The sequence below is a fragment of the Anas acuta genome, chromosome 25, assembly GCF_963932015.1.
Source record: "Anas acuta chromosome 25, bAnaAcu1.1, whole genome shotgun sequence".
Classification (NCBI taxonomy): Eukaryota; Metazoa; Chordata; class Aves; order Anseriformes; family Anatidae; genus Anas; species Anas acuta.
The window spans coordinates 1,141,778-1,160,859 of record NC_089003.1 but is presented as its reverse complement, the minus strand read 5'-3'; the positions used below and the strand labels follow the sequence as shown (position 1 = coordinate 1,160,859).

Here is a 19,082-nt window from a genome sequence, read left to right as displayed (position 1 = left end):
TGATTTTCTCAAAAAGCTGAAAAGTTGCACCTTTTCCTTCTTATTTTTACCCATTTTTCTCAGTTTGTGCGCTTCTCAGCAGCCAGCTCCTCCACAGACACAGCCAGAGCCGCCTGGTGTTTGATCCGTATTTATGAAACGCTTCCCAGATGTGGGTTTGTAACAAAATTCACCCGCAGCCCGCCCCCCGCAGCCCCCGGTTCCATCGTTTTTCGGGCACGGCCCCCGCGCTGCTTTGGGCTCGGGGAGGGGAAGGCGCCGCTTTGTGCCGCGAGGGCGAGGCTGGAGGACGGCGAGGTGGAGTAAGGCAGAGGACGCGGTGTAACGGGGGCACGGAGCAGGCTGGGTTCTGCTCGGGGAGCCAGGACGAAGCGCGGCGGGGCGCGGGGCTGCGGGGGGGTGCCAGTGCCCTGCTCCCTCCCGCAGCTGGGAGGGGACAGGAGCGGACGGGGACACATAGGGACGAGCAGAGTGCTGCCAGCCCGGCCCTGGCAGGGTGCAGAAGGGTTGGGGCTGGGCCCCCCCAAGGCAGACACCCCGCTGGCTGCTCCCCAGGAGGTGTGGGGGGCTCCCCCCCCCTGCGGGGCAGCAGGCACTTGGTTGAGGTAGTTCACGAAGTCACTCCCGGCCGGCTGCCTACTGCGGGAGAGAGGTGTCAGTGAGCTGGGGGGGCGCTGGGAGCGCTTCTGGGGGGGGTTACGGGCAGCAGGATCAGGCCCCCGCCCCTTACCATGCGGCCAAAATCATCCGCAAAGGTCACCCCCTTGCTCACGCGCTGCTCCTGGGAGCCGGTGCTGCTGCCGCTCAGCGAGTTTCGCCGCATGATCCCTGCGGGGACAGACAGGCCCTGAGCTGGGGGCACCGAGCTGCGCCCCGGGGGGGGTCAAAACTTTCCAAATTCCCTGCGAGAAGCCACGGACAGCTCCGGGGTTTGTACCTTGGGGCTGCCCCAGCTCGAGGCGCTGCAGGCTGTTGCGGCGGGAGGGGTTGAAGCTGCCCTTGGAGAGGCGGCGCTGGCGGCTGGAGAGCATGGCGGCGGGGGACACGATGCCCAGCGGGGGCTGCTTCCCCATCCGCAGGTACAGCTCCTCGATCTCCTTCTTCTGGCTGCTCTGCAGCAGCTGCACTTCAGCCAGGTGCCTTGGGAGAGAAGCAGGGAGGGGAGCTGAGCTTGGAAAACCCCCAACCCCCCCCCCCCCCTCATCCTGGGGACAGGGGAACCCTCCCGGGGTGCGGCACCCCACACAGAGCCCCCCAGCCCCAGGGGCTGCTCACTTCTGGCGCAGGCTCTGCAGCTCCTCCCAGATCTCCTCGTCCTCGCTCTCGGTGTCGTCGCTGCTGACGTAGGACAGGCTGCGGGAGTAGCTCAGCCACACCTGGCTCAGCACCGCCTGCGGAGCACCCTCAGCGCCCTCCTCCCCGGCGCCTTCTCGCTCGCTCTCGGCCGCCGCCGCCACCACCGTGCCCTCCCCGGGCTGCGCCTCCTCCACCTCGGGGTCCTGCACCGCTGCCTCCGACTCCGAGGAGCTGCTGCTGCTGCTGCTGCTGCTGCTCCCAGTGCCGGGGGCGGGGGGCAGGGGGGAGCCGCTCGCCGCCAGCTCGGTGCCATGCTCCTCGCCCTCGCCGCTGCCCGGTGCCGGCGAGGCGGCCGCTGGCTCCTTGGACGGCGTCACCTGGAAGCGGCCCAGGATCTGCGGCTTGGCTTCTGCTGGGGGGGGGAAGCAGCAGGGCCTGGGGGTGAGCTGGGAGGTCGGGGGCAGCGCGGTGTCACCCCCTCCTCGGGGTGGGCACGGCCCCTTCCCCGCCTCACCTTCGTTGATGGGTGAGAGCCGCGCCTTGGGCACGCCGGGCGGCAGCGACTCAGCGACGATGAGCGGGTGGCTGGGCTTGGGGGGGCCGAGCGGCACCTGCAGACACCCCAAAACCATCACGGCCCTTGCGACCCACTGCCCGTTCACCCCCCTGGCGTCCCTAGGGCCAAGAGGGCTCCGTGTCCCAACCCTAAAAGCACCCCCGGAGCCCTCCCCGCCCCGCACTCACCCCGCTGCCCTCCAGGCTCCCTGGCGTGGACACGCTCGGTGGCGGCGGTGCTGGGGGGCTCCCCGCGGCCTCACCCCCCGGTGGTGCTGGAGGAGAGAAGGGAACAGCACCCCCCGCAGCGGGGACAGCGGCCCCCAGCGCCCCGCTGCGAGCCGGGGGGGGCTTGGCCATGCTGGCGGGGTCGGGATAGACGAAACGAGGGGGTCCCAGGACGAGGTTTTGGGGCCGAGGCAGCAGCGGGGGGTAGAGGTGGCCCCCCGAGGGGGCGATGGAGGAGACGGCGGGCAGCAGCGTGTGGGCCACGCTCATCACCGCCAGGGAGAAGACGTTGGCCAGGGACAGGAGCGGGGTGGTCGGGGACCAGGGACCGCTGGTCACGGGGGGGCTCACGGGGCTGCTGGGGATGGGGGACGAGGGGAGGGCAGGAGGGAGGGCAGGGGGAACGGGGGGAGCCCCCGGGGTGCTCGGGGGGGGCGTTTGGGGGAAGAGCGGCGCTGCCGTCGGCCAGGAGGGAGCCGTGGAGAGAAGGGGCCAGGTCTGCACCGAGCCTGCGGGGGGGAGAGAGATGGAAAAAGGGGCGTCAGCGGCCGGGATGGACGGACAGATGGACGGATGGACAGACAGACGGACAGAATACCTGCAGGGGAGCCCGGCAGCACCGGCGGCTGCCCTCGGGTTTGGGGTGCCGGTGGCTCCACGGGGCTGGAGAGGTCGTTCTCCGACAGGGAGCTGCTCAGCGCCGGCAGCACCGGGGACTGCAGCGAGAGGCTGGGGCTGGTGCAGCCCAGGTCTGCGGCACAAGGGGGAGAGACGCCCGTGGTGCTCAGCCCCGGCACGATGCGGCCCCCTCCCCCCCAACCCCGGGACCCCCTCTCGGCTCGGCCGGGGGCGCGGGACGTACCGCTGAGCGAGGAGGAGGAGGAGATGGAGCGCGAGAGCTCCTGCAGCTGCAGCTCTGCCTGCTGAGGAAGGAGAGGCTGAGCCCCAGGACGGGATGGGACGAGCTGAGCCAGACCCCAGCTTGTCCCTAAAACGTCCCCACCGCAAGCAGGGGGCAGCAACCGGTGGCTCTGCCGGGCACGGTGCCCCCACGACCCCGGGGCGCATCCTGCACGGAGCTGGAGGGGATCGGTGCCCACAGCGGGCGTCCCCAGCACCGGGCAGCTCCCCCCCGAGCTGTGCTCGGTGTCCCCAGGGTCCCCAGCAGGGGGGTCCCGGGGCCGGGTACTCACGGGCCGGCTGCTGCCACCCTCTGCCTCGGGGTTTTCGGGCAGCTCGGAGGCACCGCGCCCGTCCTTGCGCAGCAGGGTCTCCACGCGGTGGATGATGTCCCGGATGCGGTGGATGAAGCCGTCCTGCTCCGACTTGAGGATGAACTCGTTGTGGACCTGGAAATGGGGCGGTGAGGGGGGTGCTCAGCGCCCGCAGCCACCGTCCCCATCACCACCACCCCCACCACCCCCACCAGCCCCATCCTCACCATGACGGCAGCGATTTCCTCGGGGTTGTCCCCGTCCAGGTCGAACTTGAACGTCACCATCTTGTTGTTGTAGGTCTGCAGCTGGCACTCCACCACCCGGTCGTTCTTGTCGGAGATCTGCGGGCGGCAGGACGAGCTCAGCACCGCAGGGAGCGGGGACGCAGCCACCCCAGCACCCCCCCAAACAACTCACGTTGGTGATGCGCAGCCTGGACCGGGCTCGGCGCCGCAGCAGCTTCCCCGCTGCCCTCTTGGCCGGCAGCTTGCTGCTCCTCTCGCTGGCCGAGAGCCCCTCGTAGCCGTCGCTCATCCCCGAAGCCACGTCCGAGGCGTAGCTGCGGGAAGCCCCGAGGTGTCACCGCGCCCGTTCCCCTCCGCTGCCCCCCTCTCCCCAACCCCACAGCTCGGGGCTCACCTGTCCACCGGGGAGGAGAAGCCGCTGGCAGGCGGCAGGCGCTCGGTGGGCAGCTGCACCGCGATGCTCTGCGGGGACACGAGGTCGTGAGCCGGGGCTGCTGCTGCCGCCACCACCGTGATCCCCCCCCCGACCTCCCCAAAAGGGGGGACTCACCGTGGGGAAGCAGCGCACGGGGCGGGCAGGCGGCGGGCTGGTGGGGGTCCCCGCCGAGGCGCTGCGATGGGAGAGGTCCGGGGAGTCGAGGAAGCCGGAGGAGCTCAGGTAGCCGTCCGTCTCGCAGTCAGCTGGGGGCAAGCACGAGTTGAGCGAGTGCGGCCAGAAACGGGGCCCCCTCGGCTCTTAATCCCCTCCCCGGGAAATATATTTGGGGTGGGATGCGCCCTCGTCTCCCCGTGCCTACGTACAGGTGGCCGAGGAGTAGCTGGTGTGCCGGTACACGAAGTGCTGGTCGGCCTCAGGCTCCTCGGGCTCCGGTGGGAAGGCGCTGCCAAAAACGGAGTCCCCAGAGCCAGGAGTGGCAGGGGCGGGCGTGGGGACACTCGATGGCAGCGGGGACTTGAAATCCTCCAGCAGCTGCAGGACACCGGGCCCCTGGCCCAGCTCGGCCGGCGGCACCGCGTCCCGCGCCCGCTTCAGCTTCTCCCTCTTGCGTTTGATGGCGACCACGCGGTCCCGCACGGCTTTGGCCACCAGCTTGTAATCGGCCTCGCAGACAAAACCCAAAATCACCTGTGCGGGAGCAGGGCTCGCAGCGGTCCTCGGGGAGCCCCCCGGCACCCTGTTGTCCCCCCCAAAACCCGTGCCCTGCAGCACCCACCATCTCCTGGGCCACCTCCTCGGCCACGTCCTTGTAGAGCTCGAAGAGGAACTCGATGGCGTTGTTGTCCTTGTACTTGCCGTGCAGCTTCTTGGTGTCGTCCATGCGCAGCCAGAGCTTGAGGCCGGACTTGACGCCGTCGTCCTCCTCGGCCAGCTCCACGTGCACCCCCGTGTCCTCCTGGAAGAAGGAGTGCTCCAGCAGGTCCTGGATGGTGTACCTGGGGGAAAAGGGTGCTCAGCGCCGGGATGCGGCCGCTCGCTGTGCACAGGGGGCACCCATGGGTGCAGGCACCCAGGGCAGGGGGCTCTGCGGCCCTGGGTCCTCTCCTACCTCTCGTCCTTGTCCATGCGGATGCAGCCCTCGATGATCTCCTTCAGCTCGGGCACCTTCACCTTGTAGAAGCTGCTGGGCTTCAGCCCCTGGGGGAGGCAGGCAGCACCCGTCAGGCTCCACCGGGGCTCGAGCATGTTTTTAGGGGCCCCAACAGACAGGACATTGCCCTGGGGGGGCCCAGACGCCGTTCGGCAGCTGGATCCAAGCCCCCGGGGGGGCTTTGGGCTCCCACCCCAGCAGGTAGGAGCCGGCTGAGTCCAGCTAAAGGCAACCACGGTGCCCGTTCCACCCCATTAATGCTCCGGCGGCACGGGGCGAGGCAGGCGGGTGCCCCTGCCCTGTGCGGCTCACGGGGCCAAGCCCCCTCTCACCTCCCCGCCTAATTTTAGCTTCTTGCACAACCTGCCAAGCTGCGGGGAGCGGCAAGGTCCCGCTGCCCCCATCCCATCGCCGTGTGTCCCCCCCCCCAGGCGCTCACCGAGGTGACCTTGCGGTAGATCTGGGCGGCGTTCTGGCACTCCGAGTAGGGGTACTCCGAGGTGGCCATCTCCAGCATGCACATCCCGAAGGCGTACACGTCCACCGCCTCGTCGTACTTCTCCTCGTACATCTCCGGGGCCATGAATTCGGGGGTGCCTGGGGGGCACCGCGGGGCTCAGCATCACCTCAGGGGGCACCCAGTGCCACCCGCGAGCCCCCAAATTCCCCCATGGGGTTGCCCCCCGTGTCCCCACCTATCACGCTCTTGGCGAAGGAGGCTCGCTTCAGCGTGGCCAGCCCCAGGTCGCCGATTTTGACGGAGCCGGTGGGGCCGGTGATGAAGATGTTGTCGCACTTGAGGTCGCGGTGGATGATGGGGGGCGAGCGGGTGTGCAGGAAATGCAGCCCCTTCAGGATCTGCCGGCTCCAGCGCTGCAGCACTTTCAGCTTCATCTCCTTGAACCGCTTCAGGTAGCTGCGAGGTGGACTCGGGGGCTGGCGTCGGAGCCCCCCCCCCCCCCGCCCCAAAGGCACCAAGCCCAACCCCGGGGCCCTTCCTCACCCCGACGCCGCCCCATGCCCACCCCCGGGCTGCAAAGGGGACGTCAGACCTGGGGTGCCAGTTGGGGGGAGAGGCCAGCGCTGCCCTGTGACCCCCCCGGACCCCCACCCAGCCCCATAACACCCAGTCCCCTTCACCAAAAGCCCGTGTGGTGGGTGAGGACCGTCCCCTCCCCAGTCCACCCCCCCCCCCGGCTCACGTCTTGAGGGTGCCAGAGGTCATGAGCTCCGTGACCAGCACGATGCAGATCTGGCCCTTGACGGACGACTTCCAGGAGTCGTAGAAGCGAACGATGTTGGGGTGCTGCAGCCCCTTCAGCATCTCCACCTCCTCGCTGAAGCGCTGCCGCTCCGTCTTCGACAGCTTCCGCGTCTGCCGGGAGCGAGGTGTGGGCAGGGGGGGGGACAGGACACGGGGTTAGGGGCCGGTCCCCGAGCTCAGCCCACCCCCATCCCCACATCCCAGCCACGCTCGTGGCTCCTCCAGAACCTGTTTTTGGGGCTGGGATGGCTGAAATCCCTGCACCACGACACCCGCCTGCCTTCCTGCCCCATGTTTGGACTGCCCGGCCCCATGGTCGATGCCCTCGGCTCCCACACGGTGCCCCCCCCAAAACGAGCACCGTCAGCCCACCGAGGTGCCCCGTGCAGCCCCGATGCCCTCAGCACCCTCCGTGTCCCCCCCCCATGGATGGCTCCTGCCCCCCGCTGAGGCACCGGGCACCTTGGTGGCAGGGAGCCGGGCAGGCCTCAATGAGGCCTTTGTTGGGGAAGGCCGGCGTGGGAGGCTCCAGCCCAGGTTTTTCCATGTTCCTCCTGCTCGAGTTAATTAAAGTGGAAACCCAAGCTGAGCGCTGACACAGGCACCGAGCGGGGCCAGGGCCGCAAGGCGCAGACCCTAAAACCCCAGGAATTGGGGGGGGCGCAGGAGGAGCAGGGCCCAGCGACACCTCAGGGGGAAGGGGCAGAGCTGTGCCCTGCTGCCACGACCCCAAATCAGCCCGGATCCCAAAGGGGCCGGGTGGGCATGGAGCCCGAGGACCCCCCCGAGGGCACCGGGACACTTCGGCCCCGTGCACGGCTCCGTGGCTGGCGGCCACCGTCCCTCAGCCCCGGCAGCTTTTGTAATATTTTCGTTGCATCACAACTGGCCCCGTGGCCGGGCTGGAGCCGCTCCATAATCCCCTCTCTCCTTTAACGCACGCTTTGAGACCCGGAGGAGAATTTGAGCCCTGCTGCAGGGGATGAATGGGACCTTTCATAGCCAGGGAGGAAAACAGCGCCCAAAATCACCCCCCCGGTGCCCAAACGCACGCCCCGGGCCCCGTCCGGCCCTCAGCTGCCCCCCGGGAGCTGCGAGGAGCTCAGGGGGCTCGGGGTGAGGGTGTGGGGCGATGGGCTCAGGGTATCAACAGGGCTGGAGGGCAGCCACAGCATCTCCCCCAGCCTCAGCGATGGGCAGCACAGAATTTGTCCCCCCAAGGGGGATTTGAGCAAGGCTGAGGGGAGCCAAGCTCCTTCCCCAAACCCTCGGAGCTGCTGGGTTCGGTCCTGGCCCCGCTCCTCCTGCAAACCCCAAACAGGAGCTGAGCATCCCCGGGGCTCTGCCCCAGCACCACGGGGCGGCACGCGACCAGGGCTGCCAGCAGAGCCGCCGGGACGCGGTGTCCCTTTCCTGCCAGCCACCTCCCGCGGAGGAAGAGGAGGGTGCCAAGGGGGGGGGACGGAATTGTCCCAGCCCCATCCCGCTGAGCCAGGAGCTGGCTGCCGGGGAGCTCGGCAGGGCCAAGTGAAGGAGCTGGGGCCAGCGCCAGAGGGGAGGGATGGAGCAGGAGGCGAGGAAACGCCGGCGCTGGAGCAAAGCCTGCGGCCACAGCCCCCCCACACCACGCTGCCTGGGCATGGGGGCCCTGCAATGTCCCCCTCTTGTGTCCCAGGGACAGACCCCGTGGGGTAAAAGCCGCGATTTGCACCCAGAAAGGGGGCACCCAGGCACCGAGGGGACATTTCCAGAGGAGCTGGGGCAGCACCCAGAGGCCTCCCCTCCGGACACAGCCCCGGGACCTCCAGCTCTGAGGGGGCCCCAAGGGCATCGCCCCCCCTCCTTGCCCACACACAGGCAGCCACTCCATTCCCAAACCCTCTCCAAGCAGGCCCCGCTCTCCTCTCCCTGCCCAACATCAGCACAGGAGCTCTTTTGGGGGCACCTGCCCCATTTGGGGTGCTCTCACCCCGCTCCACAGGGCTGCAGGGGGGGACGCACCGAGGGGTCCCCCCCCAGGAAAACCACCGGCAGGCAGCGTATTTACGGCTCGATCCCACTCCGGGCCTCTGGTTTCCTCCCTGCTCCCTCCTTCCCCCCCCCCCCAAACCCTCGGCACCTATCAACAGAAATAGCCTCCAGCCTAAAGCTGGAAAGCACAAACAGGGCACGGCGGGGCTGCGGGAGGCAGACACAGACGGCTCCGTTCAGGGCCGGGGGGCAGCGGGGACGGGGAGGTCCCCAGGGGGGGGCCCACAGGAAGGCAGGGGACAGGCAAAAGCGGTGCCCCCAAATCACCTGGCACCGCGGCGGGGCCAGGAAGGCACCGAGAGGGGGGGGATTTGGGGTTGGGAGGCATCACGACAGCCGGACAAGGCTCTCAGGACCGGAACTGCAGGTCAGGGTTGAGGTTGGGAATTCATTTAGATTTTAAAGGCAATAAAAGGGAGAGCTGTGAAAGACGTGGGACAAAGCTATTTTTAAAAGGGCAGAACCACAACCATTTTTATTTGCGGTTCCAAATCCTGCATTCGTGTCACAGTGTCTGATTCTTTGCACCATTGCTGAGAAAAAAAAAAATAATAAATAAATAAAAACAACTTTGAAAAGTCTGCTTATGTGCTCCCAGCCCCTCACGGGACGTGGATTTGGGGACAAGAGACACTGGATAAAGAACAGGACGGAGGAGGAGGGGGGGTTTGTGCTGCTTCTAGGCTGCCTTTGCTCCACCTGGAGGTGCCCCCAGGAGCCCCCCCGGCACGGACACCTGCACGGGGTGCCCATCAGCACAGGGTGCCAAGCAGAGCTCCTGCTGCAGCACCAGCAGCACCCATCCCAGCCCCTAAATGGGTGCTGGGGACCACGATCTGGCCCCTGTGGACACCGCAGAGCAGGGACACGGGGTGTGCAAGGCAACGCAGCCCCGGCACGGGACCAAACGGGCGCATGGGAGCCAAGCTGTGCCATCAGCTCCGGCAGGACGGCTGCGAGCGCAGCGGGGTCGGGGCACCCAGGGGACACAGAGGCAGCCAGGTGGGATGCCCCAGCTTGGCTGAATCACCCGGAGAAAGCTCCGTGCCAGCAGCAAGCTGTGCTCCCAGTGCTCCCAGTGCCACACGGAGGGACGGGAGGCACGAAGGGGAGCTCAGGAGCATTCGGAGGGAGAATTGGGCGAAGCGAGGGTGGGACCGCGGCGTGCCCTCAGTTGCGCAACCCCCCCAGAGGCCGGCTGGAGCCCAAGCCCTCACCTTCCTCGCCAAGAGGCCCCGCTCAGCCCTCCAAAACTCATTCACCGTTATCTGAGGATCTCTTCGCGCGTTACTGGGCCGCAGCCACCCGAGAGGTGGCACCGGGGCTCCAGGAGCAAGACAACAAACTCGCAGGGCACGTTTTTTTTTCTGCGCAAACAAGGACTTGGACCTCCCAGCTGCAGCAGGCACCCCAGGGTGGCTGGGAGTCCGTCGGAGACTTTGGACTTCACCAAAGCCCATCCCCAGGGGCTGCGAGGAGGGAGCAGGAGCCCCGCAGCCGGGCTCTCCCCCTGCAGCCTCCCCTCGGCGCCCAGGATCTCACCCTTTAAAAGCGAGGAGGGGAGAAGGCGATGCGGGAGCCAACACCTCTGCCCCTGCCCTCGGCTTCCCAGCGTCCGCATGAGCGGGATGGTGAAGGGAGAGGAGGGAGAGGAGGTGAGGAAGCTGCTTTGGGAAAGCCACAGGTCCAGGGGCTGCTAACAGAGAGCCCCTGGCAGCGCCGCAGGAGCCACTGCAGGTGCCCGCGGGCACCGCTGCAGCCAAGGGCAAGCGGCTGGCATGCAGCAAGGACGCGCCGTACCCTGAGCCTCACCGCAGCACGTGGCCCTAAGCACGCCGAGGGCTATCGCAGCGAGCCTCTGGGCCAGCTCCAGCACGGGCACGTGCGTGGAGGGAGCACAGGAGAGGGCCCCCCTGCCCCGTCTGCCCTTCCAAAGGGTGAGCGGAGAGCTAGCAGGCACCCAAATCGCAGCAGGGTGCTCAGCCCTGCGGCACAGCCTGGAGCTGGGTGGCATCCCTCCCCCGGAGCAGGAGCTGGCACCGGGGGTGCTGACACCCCACGAGTGCTCTGTAGCACGGGGAGTGCCGAGGTGAAGGGAAAGCAGCGTGCAAGCAGCAGGAGGGCCATGAGCACGGAGCCTGAGCCCTGCACAGCACCGAGGTGGGCACGTGGGGGGGGCAGCACCCAGCCCTGCTCTGCAGCCCGGTGGGTGATGGGTGCTGGGGTGGGCTGGGGGGGCACGGGAGGTTCTGGCTGAGCCCCCTACCCACGTTCTGCACCGTGCTGTGCTGAGCCATGCCATGTCATGCCGTGCCATGCCGTGCCGTGCCGTGCCACAGGTGCAGCCCCCTCCCCGTACCTGCAGCTCGCACCACGCCACCTCCACGGTGGTCTCGGTGTCCAGCCCCTTGTAGACGGTTTTGAAGGAGCCGCGGCCGATCTCGATGTCGAACTTGAGGAACCGGCCGTCGGGGGACGTGGCCACGGCGCGCGTCTCCACCTCCTCGCTCTCCGTCTCCTCCGGTTCCCGGGGCCCGGCGGCTCCCGGGGGCGGCGGCGGCGGCGACGGCGGAGACCCCCCGGTGGGTGGGGGGTACCCCAGCAGCTCCAGCTCCACCGAGCTCCGCCGGTTGAAGCGGGACGAGGCGCGGCGGGGGTCGCGCCCCGACGGCCGCCGGCCGCGGTTACGGTGCGGAGCTCGCCCGGGGGGCCCCGGTTCCACCGCGGAGCCGCCGCCGCCGCCGCCTCCCACCCGCTCCGCCTCGGGCTGGGACATGGCTCCGGTGGCGGTGGGCTCGGGTTCAGCCGCCGGCATCGGTCCCGGCTCGGTTCGCTTCGGTTTGCGCCCCGGCCGCTCCCGCAGCTCCGCGCCCGGTGCCGCCGCCCCGCAGCCAGGAGCGGTCCCCGAGCACCCGGCCCGGGCCCCGGCACCGGAGCGGCCCCGCCCGGTAGCACCGGCCCCGCCCCGGCCCGACCCCGCCTCCGCGCGGCCACCGCCCCCCTCGTGTGCGCTGCGCCGGTGGCAGCGGCACCGGGAACCGGGGTGGGCACCGGGTGGGCACCGGCACCGGGGAGAGCACCGGGATGGGCACCGGGTGGGCACCGGGAAAGGCACTGGGGAGGGCATGGGGGAGAGCACCGGGATGGGGACAGCACTGGGGTGGGCACCAGTACCGGGAAAGGCACTGGGGAGAGCACCATGATGGGCACCGGTACTGGGAAAGGCACTGGAGCAAGCACTGGGATGGGCACAGCACTGGGATGGGCACTGGGGAGAGCACCGGGATGGGCACTGGTACTGGGAAAAGCCCTGGAGAGAGCACCGGGATAGGCACTGGTACCGGGAAAGGCACTGGGTCAGGCACCACTACGGGCACCGGCACCAGGACAGGCACCGGGCATGGGGACGGAGGCTAAACCGAGCTGCGGGGACACGCTCCTCTTAAATGTTCACCCAGAGCTCAGCACGGGAGGTGTCCAAGCCCCACGTTTGCCAGAGGCCGCGGCTCCCCCCCTGCAGCGGCACTGACGCGCTATCAGCTCCTGCCCCGCTCCTCCCGGGGTTTACTGCTGGGTGAAATCCTGAAATTAGGCTCATGCAAATGCCGAGATAGGGACGTGTCCGTCGGCCACGCGCTCGCCGGGGAGCCCTGGACAAGAGCTTGTTGTCTCTGCAGCTTAAGCGGTGAGGTTGTTCTGCCCGGGGAAGCTGTTTACACAAAACACAAAGCGATCGAGGCTGGCGTTAATTTCTTTTCCCTAAGGTCGGATTGTTTCTGCCTGACGGTACAGGAAACCTGACGGGGAGGATTGAAGCGCTCGCACGGCCGTGTCCTCTGTGCAGATTTACCAACCCGAGGCACGGCTGCAGCCCCATAAATCCCCGTCCCTGTCCCTGTCCGGGCGGGAGGAGGGAGCTGCATTTAATGAAATGTTGATTCCCTGGGCAGGCTGAGCGGCCAGCGGCTCATCTCCTGCACTCGGGCAGACCTCTGCTACCTCCACACAACCCCGCTCCTTCATCCTCCCAAAAATGGGGGCTGGGGAAAACCTTCCCCAGGAAGGGAACCGGCCCAGGTGCCTTCACCTGCTGAGCTGAGAGCAGGGAGCGCGTCCTGACCTACCCTGTGCTCCCAACAGCGTGCCCAGGGCATGTTCCTGGGGGAAAAGGCACTGGGGGCTGCTCGGGGTGCACAGCCCGGGCTCTGCTTGGTGCCTGCAGCAGGGGCAGAGGCAGCAGCGACTGCAGCCTCCTGGCCCACAGCAGCAGGCAGCGCCGTCTGCCAGAGCCCAAACCCAGCAGCGATGCGCCGCCGGGTGCGGTGCCGCGCCGTCCCTGCTGTGGGAGGCTTCTGCCTGGTGCAACCTGGCAGGGTTTGACTCAGCGGTGCCAAGCAAGGCGCCGTGCTCAGCTGCACCCTGCCCAGGATCAGCGCGAGGATGCGCCCGCTCGGCCCCGGCTCCGTTGGCATCGAGGGGCGTAGCCCTGCAGCCACCTCCAGCCCCGCTCCCTGCGCCAAGCTGCTGGGACACGTCCGGGGCTGGCGAGGAGCCCGCGCTGTTTGGTGAGGGCTCAGCCAGCAGGAGCCAGGCAGGGCTCCCTGTCTCGTTGCCAGCAGGCTCGTGGCCCGGCACCATTTTCACCGTGGGAGGAGATGCCTCGAAAGGTCCCGGAGGAGCAGAGAGGGTGGAAATTGGGCACGGAGCTCGCCCCGCTCGCCGTCCTCCCCGGTGAGCAGCTGGAGGAGTCTCCTCTCCCCAGCCCAGGAGCGCCGCAGACGTGGCAGGAGCGAGGTGACCCAGCGAGGCGACCCTCCCAACCCACCCCAAATCACCAAGCTGGAGCCAGGTTTGGGCTGAAATGAGAAAGCTCCAGCCCACAACGAGCCCTGCCAGCGCTCGGAAAACACGCGGGGCTCCCCGGCACCTTATCAGGGTGACATTCCTCCCGGTGCCAGCCCTGCGCTTTGAGGAACCGCCGCAGCCAGGCAGCTTCGCCGATTTTTTGGCTGCTGGGAAGAGAGAGGAGACTGCGATCGCCCTCCTCGGGGTTGGATCGCTCATCAAAGACCGACTCCAGAGAATTCTGCCAGAAATCATCGGCTGGGATGGGCCCGAGCACTGCGGAGCCGGTGTATCTGCAGAGCCCCTCTGCCCAGGGGGGGCTGCGTGGGAGCTGAGCATCCCCAGCACGGGAGGGCCAGGGAGGAGGAGGAGGAGGAGGAAGGTTCCCCGGTGACAAAAGGGATGTGTCCTGCTCGGTTTCAGTATCCCACACCTGCTGGGAGCCTCGGCCTCCCCTTCCAGCATGCCCCCCTACCCTAAAGCTTGGAAATTTGGGGAGGAGGAGGCGTCACTCCAACCTCAGCCGTGACCTTAGCCCTGAGATAACTGCTGAGGATTTCCTTCACCCAGAATGACAGAAGCAACCCACACACAAATGATCCCAGCTCATAAATTTATCAGACCGAAGCAACTCCTGGTCCTCGACCAGCTCACGAAAAACCCCTCCGAGCTCTCTCCCTTCCCATGACCAGCAGAAGCCGAGTGTGCGGGGCCGCGATAGCGCCTTATCTCAGCCCCAGCCCCCTGAGCTCCACCTCGCCCTGGCCCACGAGCCCTAATCGGTGCGGCCAGATGGCAGCAGTGACCTCAGAGCCGGAGCTGGGGACCAGCACCCGCAGACCCATCCCGAGGAACCGCTGAATCCCGCACCCCAGCACCATCCAGCGGGGTCCCTGCCTCGTCCCGGCGAGGTGTCGCGGCCCCAGGATGCCAAATCTGCCCCACGAGGCTTTTGGCAGCATCGGTGGCCAAGCTCAGGGCGCTCGGCTGCCCTCCTCTTGGCACGCAGCCCCATGCCTCGTCCCAGGGCCGTGCCTCCTGCTCCAGCTCCCTCTGCCCTGGTGGATCCCCCCCTTTCCAGTTGTTTTGCTCTCGGTTACGTGGAATTGTTTCATTTCTTTCTGCCAAAAAGCACGGAGGGAGCAGGGCTCTGCCTCCTCCCTCTCCGACCCAACTTCCCGAACTGCAGCCCCGCATTGATCAGAGCAGAACCAACCCCGCCACGGTGCCCCCAGGAGCGCGGACAGGTTTTGTTTTGTTTTATTTTCAAACCATCAACGCCAAAGCCCCGTGAGGAGGGCTCAGGTCCCTTTGCACCGGTTTCAGACCCCGACACCCTGCCCAGGCAGCTCGCAGCTACGACAGGAGAGGCCGAGGGGAAGCTGCCCGAGCTGCTTCAGCCCCGCGTGGAAACGAACCCAAACCTCCCCTGCCCTTTGCCTCGTTCCAGGAGCGCGCACGGCTGCAGCGCCGCGCACGGGGAGCACGGGGAGGAGCTGCTTTAGGTGCAGGGAAGTCGTGCTTGGAGGCTACCCCGCTCCCTGCAGGTTAATTCATCTCCTTCCCATCTAGCCAGCACCCCAGGGCTCCCAAACTAAGGGTTTTGAGCACCCCCAGGGAACAGGAACGCAAAGCAGACGGGCTCTGATGTCCCAGTCCCGTGATTACGCCATAAAGCGCCACGCGAAGATAAGGAGGCCGGTTTGGGAGGACAATAAAAAGGCTTTGTTTTTGCCTGCCAGCAGGTGCTGACATCACCACGAGCTCCAGCTCGCCCCTGGCGTGCACCTCACCACCAGAAAACCCGCACAGAAAAGCAGCAGCAGCCCGGCCCCGGGAGGGTGCGCCAAGGGGAAGCGCACTCTTCCTCCTCACCTCGCCGAGCAAGCTGGAAGAGGAAGCTGAAAACGAGCCGAGAATCTCTGCCAGGAGGGCTTTGGAAAGAAAAAGGCTTAATTTTAAGCTTATCTAACCTCACATCGGCCATTTCCTAAGGAGGGAGCAAATTTAATTAGGAAGGCAGAGCGGCTCAAGGACGGCGAGGTTACGGCCAGCACAGGCAGCTCGGAACACAATGCGAGAGGTCAGCACCACGCACGGGCAGGGGGAGAAACACAAACAGCCCGGGCTTGTCTCTGCAGACTCATTATCCCGGGTCAAACGTGGATGAAATTAAATGCACGAAACAGCCAGCGCAGAAACATCCTGCGGGGGAACAACAGCAGGGAAGGGAACAGCACCCAGAGAGGGAAATCAGCGGGGACAGCGTGAAAAGGAACAAGGCAGACCCCAGGCACTGACCCAAGCCCCAGGGAGATGCTGGAAAAAAAAGGTATTTTAAAATTCCCCCAGTCCCACAAACCCAGCCCAGGCTCTGGCATCTCGTCTGTACTGCCGGTTACCACCGCCAACGGGTGCCAGCAGCACCGCAGCTGGAGCGGAGCCGAGGAGCCCAGCGAGGGGCAGGGAGGGAAGGACGAGCTGCTCAGCGCCAGCTGGAGCGTGCCGAGGGGCTCTGCGAGATCCTAAAAATGACCTCAGGGGCTTGGATTAAAGGTCACTGCAGCGCAGCGCCCCGCATCCGCCTGCAGTGAGCAGCGAGGCAAAGACCGAGCAAGGGGAGCTCGATCCTTCCCCAGGGAAGCTCCCTGGTCAGCGATTAAGGATTTACCGGGTCAAAGACTGGACCTGGGTCAGCTCCCAGTGAGCTGCGCACCTCGTTGTCAGCACCGAGAATCCAGAACTGCATTACAACCCCCACCAGCCTCTCGTTTTCGAGCTTCCCCCACCACCTCTGCACCAAACCCAAGAGATTTTCGGCAGATCACACGTGGAGATGAAGGCACGCGTGGCCCCGAGGACAGGCAGGAGGAGCCCCCGTGGTCCACAACACATGGAAAAGCCCCAGCACTGCCTGATTCCACGGCAGGGGGGGCAGCTTTGCAGTCCCCCCCTGCCCAGCACGCGCTGTTTGTACAGCGCAGCAAGGAGACGCAGCTGAAGGGCAGGGATTCGGTGGGCCCTTGTGTTTTGTTTCGGGTGGAAAAATAAAGATAGACCCAAACAGCCAGGCAGCTCTATAAATACATCCTGTCATTTTAATTACTCCAGATTAGCTCCTTGGCACCCGCCCCACCACACGGCCTGCTCTGCAGCGAGCACGTGGTTGTTCCAGCGAGGTCTTTTACACCGCAGCAGCACGTCCTGTCCCCCTGCCTCCAGCCCGAGCAGCGGGGACTGCCGAGCCCAGGAACGCGGCTGGAAGCTGGGAAGGAGCTGCCCTCAGAGGCCAAGCCTGACCGGCCACGGAAGAGCCCATCCCCTGTTCTCCCAGGAGCAGGGAGCAGCCACGGGAGCAGTTTTCCCTGGTTTCACTTCTGGGTGGTCCCTCCAGAGCCGCTGAGAGCAGCTTTAGCCTCTCAAACACAACAGGGAGAAAAGAAAGACGGAGGAGCTCTGAGGATTTCTAAAAAGTCACGTCTCTGGAAGGCTTCACAGATTCTCCTCGCCCCAAGAAATCCCCAATATGCAGCTGCTTGCAGACAGGGCTTGAAACCAGGCCAGGAGACGAAACCTTCGCAGCTTCAGCAGCCGGAGAGGAGCAGCAGGGAGAGGGCTCCCATCAGAAGAACTTGACGCCTCGGCCGTCGTCCAGCGTGATGATTTCAGCCTTGTGCTCCTGCTGCAGGGCTTGCAGGGCGCGAAGCAGCATGGCCTCATCCAGCCCGTGGAACTCTAGGGAAGGACAGCCAGCCCCGTCAGCGAGAAGAAGAAGGAACACAGCGGGAAACAGAGAGGCTCACGACATCTACGGGGCGGTGACAGCGCAGACGGAGGGCCCTGCAGGGCACCTCTCAGACCCCAGCACCGTGACACTACAGCAAAGCCCCAAGGCCCCGCTGATCGAGTCAGCAGACACGAGGCAGCGAAGAAGCCAGGCGTGAAAATTCAACAGCCTGCAGCTCACCCCAGGCACTGGGAAGGCCCAGCTAATCATCTGTTTGGGTATTTGGATCAAGCGTGCCCTGAAAAGCTGCTGCAGGACACAGCAGTGGCGTTACCTTCCTCTGCAGTGTCGTCACCGCTCACCAGCTCGTACAGCGTGAACACGGAGTTGGTCAAACCGTTCTTCGACACCTGGAAACGTAAAAGCATTGGGCAGATCTGCGCGATTTAACGCCCTCCGCACGATCCCTCGCACACCCCAGTGCAAACAAAGCGTAACGTGGGCAGCCCCCAACGAGCAAAACCCCCCTCAGAACGTGCTGGGGTGTCAGAAAGGCAAGAAATGACACCCGAGGGAGCTAACGCAGCTCCACGCAGCGAGCAGAATGGAAGCAGAAGTAGGGAGAAAGCACGAGGAGGACGTTCAGGAGTCTTTTACACGAGGCCCTCCGGACAGGGAAGGCCCCCCCTGCGCGCTGGGGCAGCCTCCAGCTCCTCACCCACTGGTAGATGAGCTTTCCCCACTCCTCGGGTCTCCTCCACATGATGAGGAAGCTGGTTTTGTTCTTGTCCAACCACTCCAGGTTCCCTGGAATCAACAGGAGGAAGGCTTCCAGGCAGGGCAGGGGGCTGGGACAGCAGTCAGGGGCAGAGCCCCCCCGGTAGAGGACAGACCCCACCCCGATGGCCAGACGGACACCCACCATTTTTGCGGAGCTCCTCCAGCACCACCTGGATGGACTCGAGCGGTAGCTTCCCTGGGAGGGGGGTTAAGGAGGCACTGACAGAGCTTGGGGGGGTGGGGAGGGGACGGGACGGGACACAGGGGTGGGATTTGGGGATGAGGGTAACTGGGATTGGGGGGGTGTAACTGGGATTGGGGGGGTAACTGGGACTGGGACAGGATGGGATGGAGGGTAACTGGGATGGGGGGGCCAGGATCAACTAACTGGGATGGGGGGGGACAGGAGGGAGGGTAACTGGGATGGGGGATGGGGTAACTGGGATAGAACGGGATGGAGGGTACCTGGGGGGGGGGAGTGGGGGTTGGGATAGGGACAACCGGGGTGGGAGAGGACAGGGGGTGACCGGGGTGAGGGCTTGGGGGGGGGGGGGGGGAGGGTGTGACGGGACACTGGGTTAAGGCAACCGGGGCTGGGGAAGGACAGCGGGGAACCGGTACGGGGAAGGGGCGGGGGTAACCGGGGGGGGGCCGGTAACCGGGGCCGAGGGGTGTTGGGGGGGGGTCCGAGGGGTTTGGGGGTGGCGGGGCCGTGCCCAAGGATACGCTGCAGGCGGCGGTTGGCGAACAGGGGGCTGTCCTGCGCCTCCCGCACCGTCATGGCGGGCAGCCGGTGCCGCCGGCTGTAGGCGAGAGCCAGCGCGCACCAGGCCGCCAGCTGCTTCTGCCGCGTCTCGCCGTTGGGCTGCAGCCTGCGGGGGGCTCCGCCATGGAACCGGCACCGGGACCAGGCCGCGGCCCTGCCTCCCCCCGCCCCGGTCCCGGTTCTGTTCCCGGTTCCGGTCCCGGTGTCCCCCGCCACACCCCCCACGCACCGCCCGGTGCCTCCCCCCGCCCCCGGTGCCGGTCCCGGTGCCGGTGCTCACGTGAAGAAGGGCGGGAAGCTGTACTGCCACGGCCACGCGAAGCTCATCGCCGCCGCCGCCACCGGAACCAACCCCACCGCCACCGCCGCCGGCTTCCGGCTTCCGGCTTCCGGCTTCCGCCCCCCAAGCCCCGCCCCTCCCCTTCCCCAGACCCCGCCCCCTCCAAAGCCACGCCCACATCCCTCATAACCCCGCCCACTCGCCCAAAGCCACGCCCACCCGCTCCTAACCCCGCCCATCCCTTTCTGACCACGCCCAC

At 66.5% G+C, this 19,082-nt stretch overlaps 2 protein-coding genes and 1 long non-coding RNA gene across 5 annotated transcripts; 1 reads left to right on the top strand and 2 right to left on the bottom strand.

Moving 5' to 3' along the window:
- Window positions 1-114: 114 nt before the first annotated feature.
- Window positions 115-11,240, bottom strand: WNK4 (WNK lysine deficient protein kinase 4). Of its 2 annotated transcripts, none has more exons than XM_068660778.1 (20): window positions 10,785-11,240; window positions 6,333-6,505; window positions 5,826-6,046; window positions 5,570-5,727; window positions 5,089-5,177; window positions 4,756-4,975; window positions 4,343-4,667; window positions 4,092-4,222; window positions 3,936-4,003; window positions 3,714-3,855; window positions 3,521-3,637; window positions 3,273-3,428; window positions 2,942-3,002; window positions 2,678-2,830; window positions 2,041-2,588; window positions 1,811-1,907; window positions 1,276-1,708; window positions 938-1,140; window positions 731-828; window positions 115-639 (listed from the first exon to the last, which is right to left on the bottom strand). In XM_068660778.1, exons 1-20 carry the CDS (start codon window positions 11,238-11,240, stop codon window positions 637-639), a joined length of 3,852 nt encoding a protein of 1,283 aa, XP_068516879.1. In that variant the 3' UTR covers window positions 115-636. The 2 variants fall into 2 exon arrangements, with proteins under 2 accessions (XP_068516879.1, XP_068516878.1); XM_068660777.1 differs by having other exon boundaries at window positions 115-636.
- LOC137844460 (uncharacterized) lies at window positions 10,405-16,354 on the top strand. 2 transcript variants are annotated; one of them, XR_011089907.1, is made up of 2 exons: window positions 10,405-10,585; window positions 15,016-16,354. It is a non-coding gene; the product is annotated as an uncharacterized lncRNA (long non-coding RNA). The 2 variants fall into 2 exon arrangements; XR_011089906.1 differs by having other exon boundaries at window positions 12,190-16,354.
- Window positions 16,347-18,979, bottom strand: VPS25 (vacuolar protein sorting 25 homolog). Its single transcript, XM_068660867.1, has 6 exons — window positions 18,824-18,979; window positions 18,504-18,649; window positions 17,920-17,973; window positions 17,716-17,804; window positions 17,332-17,407; window positions 16,347-17,005 (listed from the first exon to the last, which is right to left on the bottom strand). The coding sequence occupies exons 1-6, from the start codon at window positions 18,868-18,870 to the stop codon at window positions 16,893-16,895; spliced, it is 525 nt and encodes a 174-aa protein (XP_068516968.1). The 5' UTR covers window positions 18,871-18,979; the 3' UTR covers window positions 16,347-16,892.
- Between the last annotated feature and the right edge of the window lie 103 nt (window positions 18,980-19,082).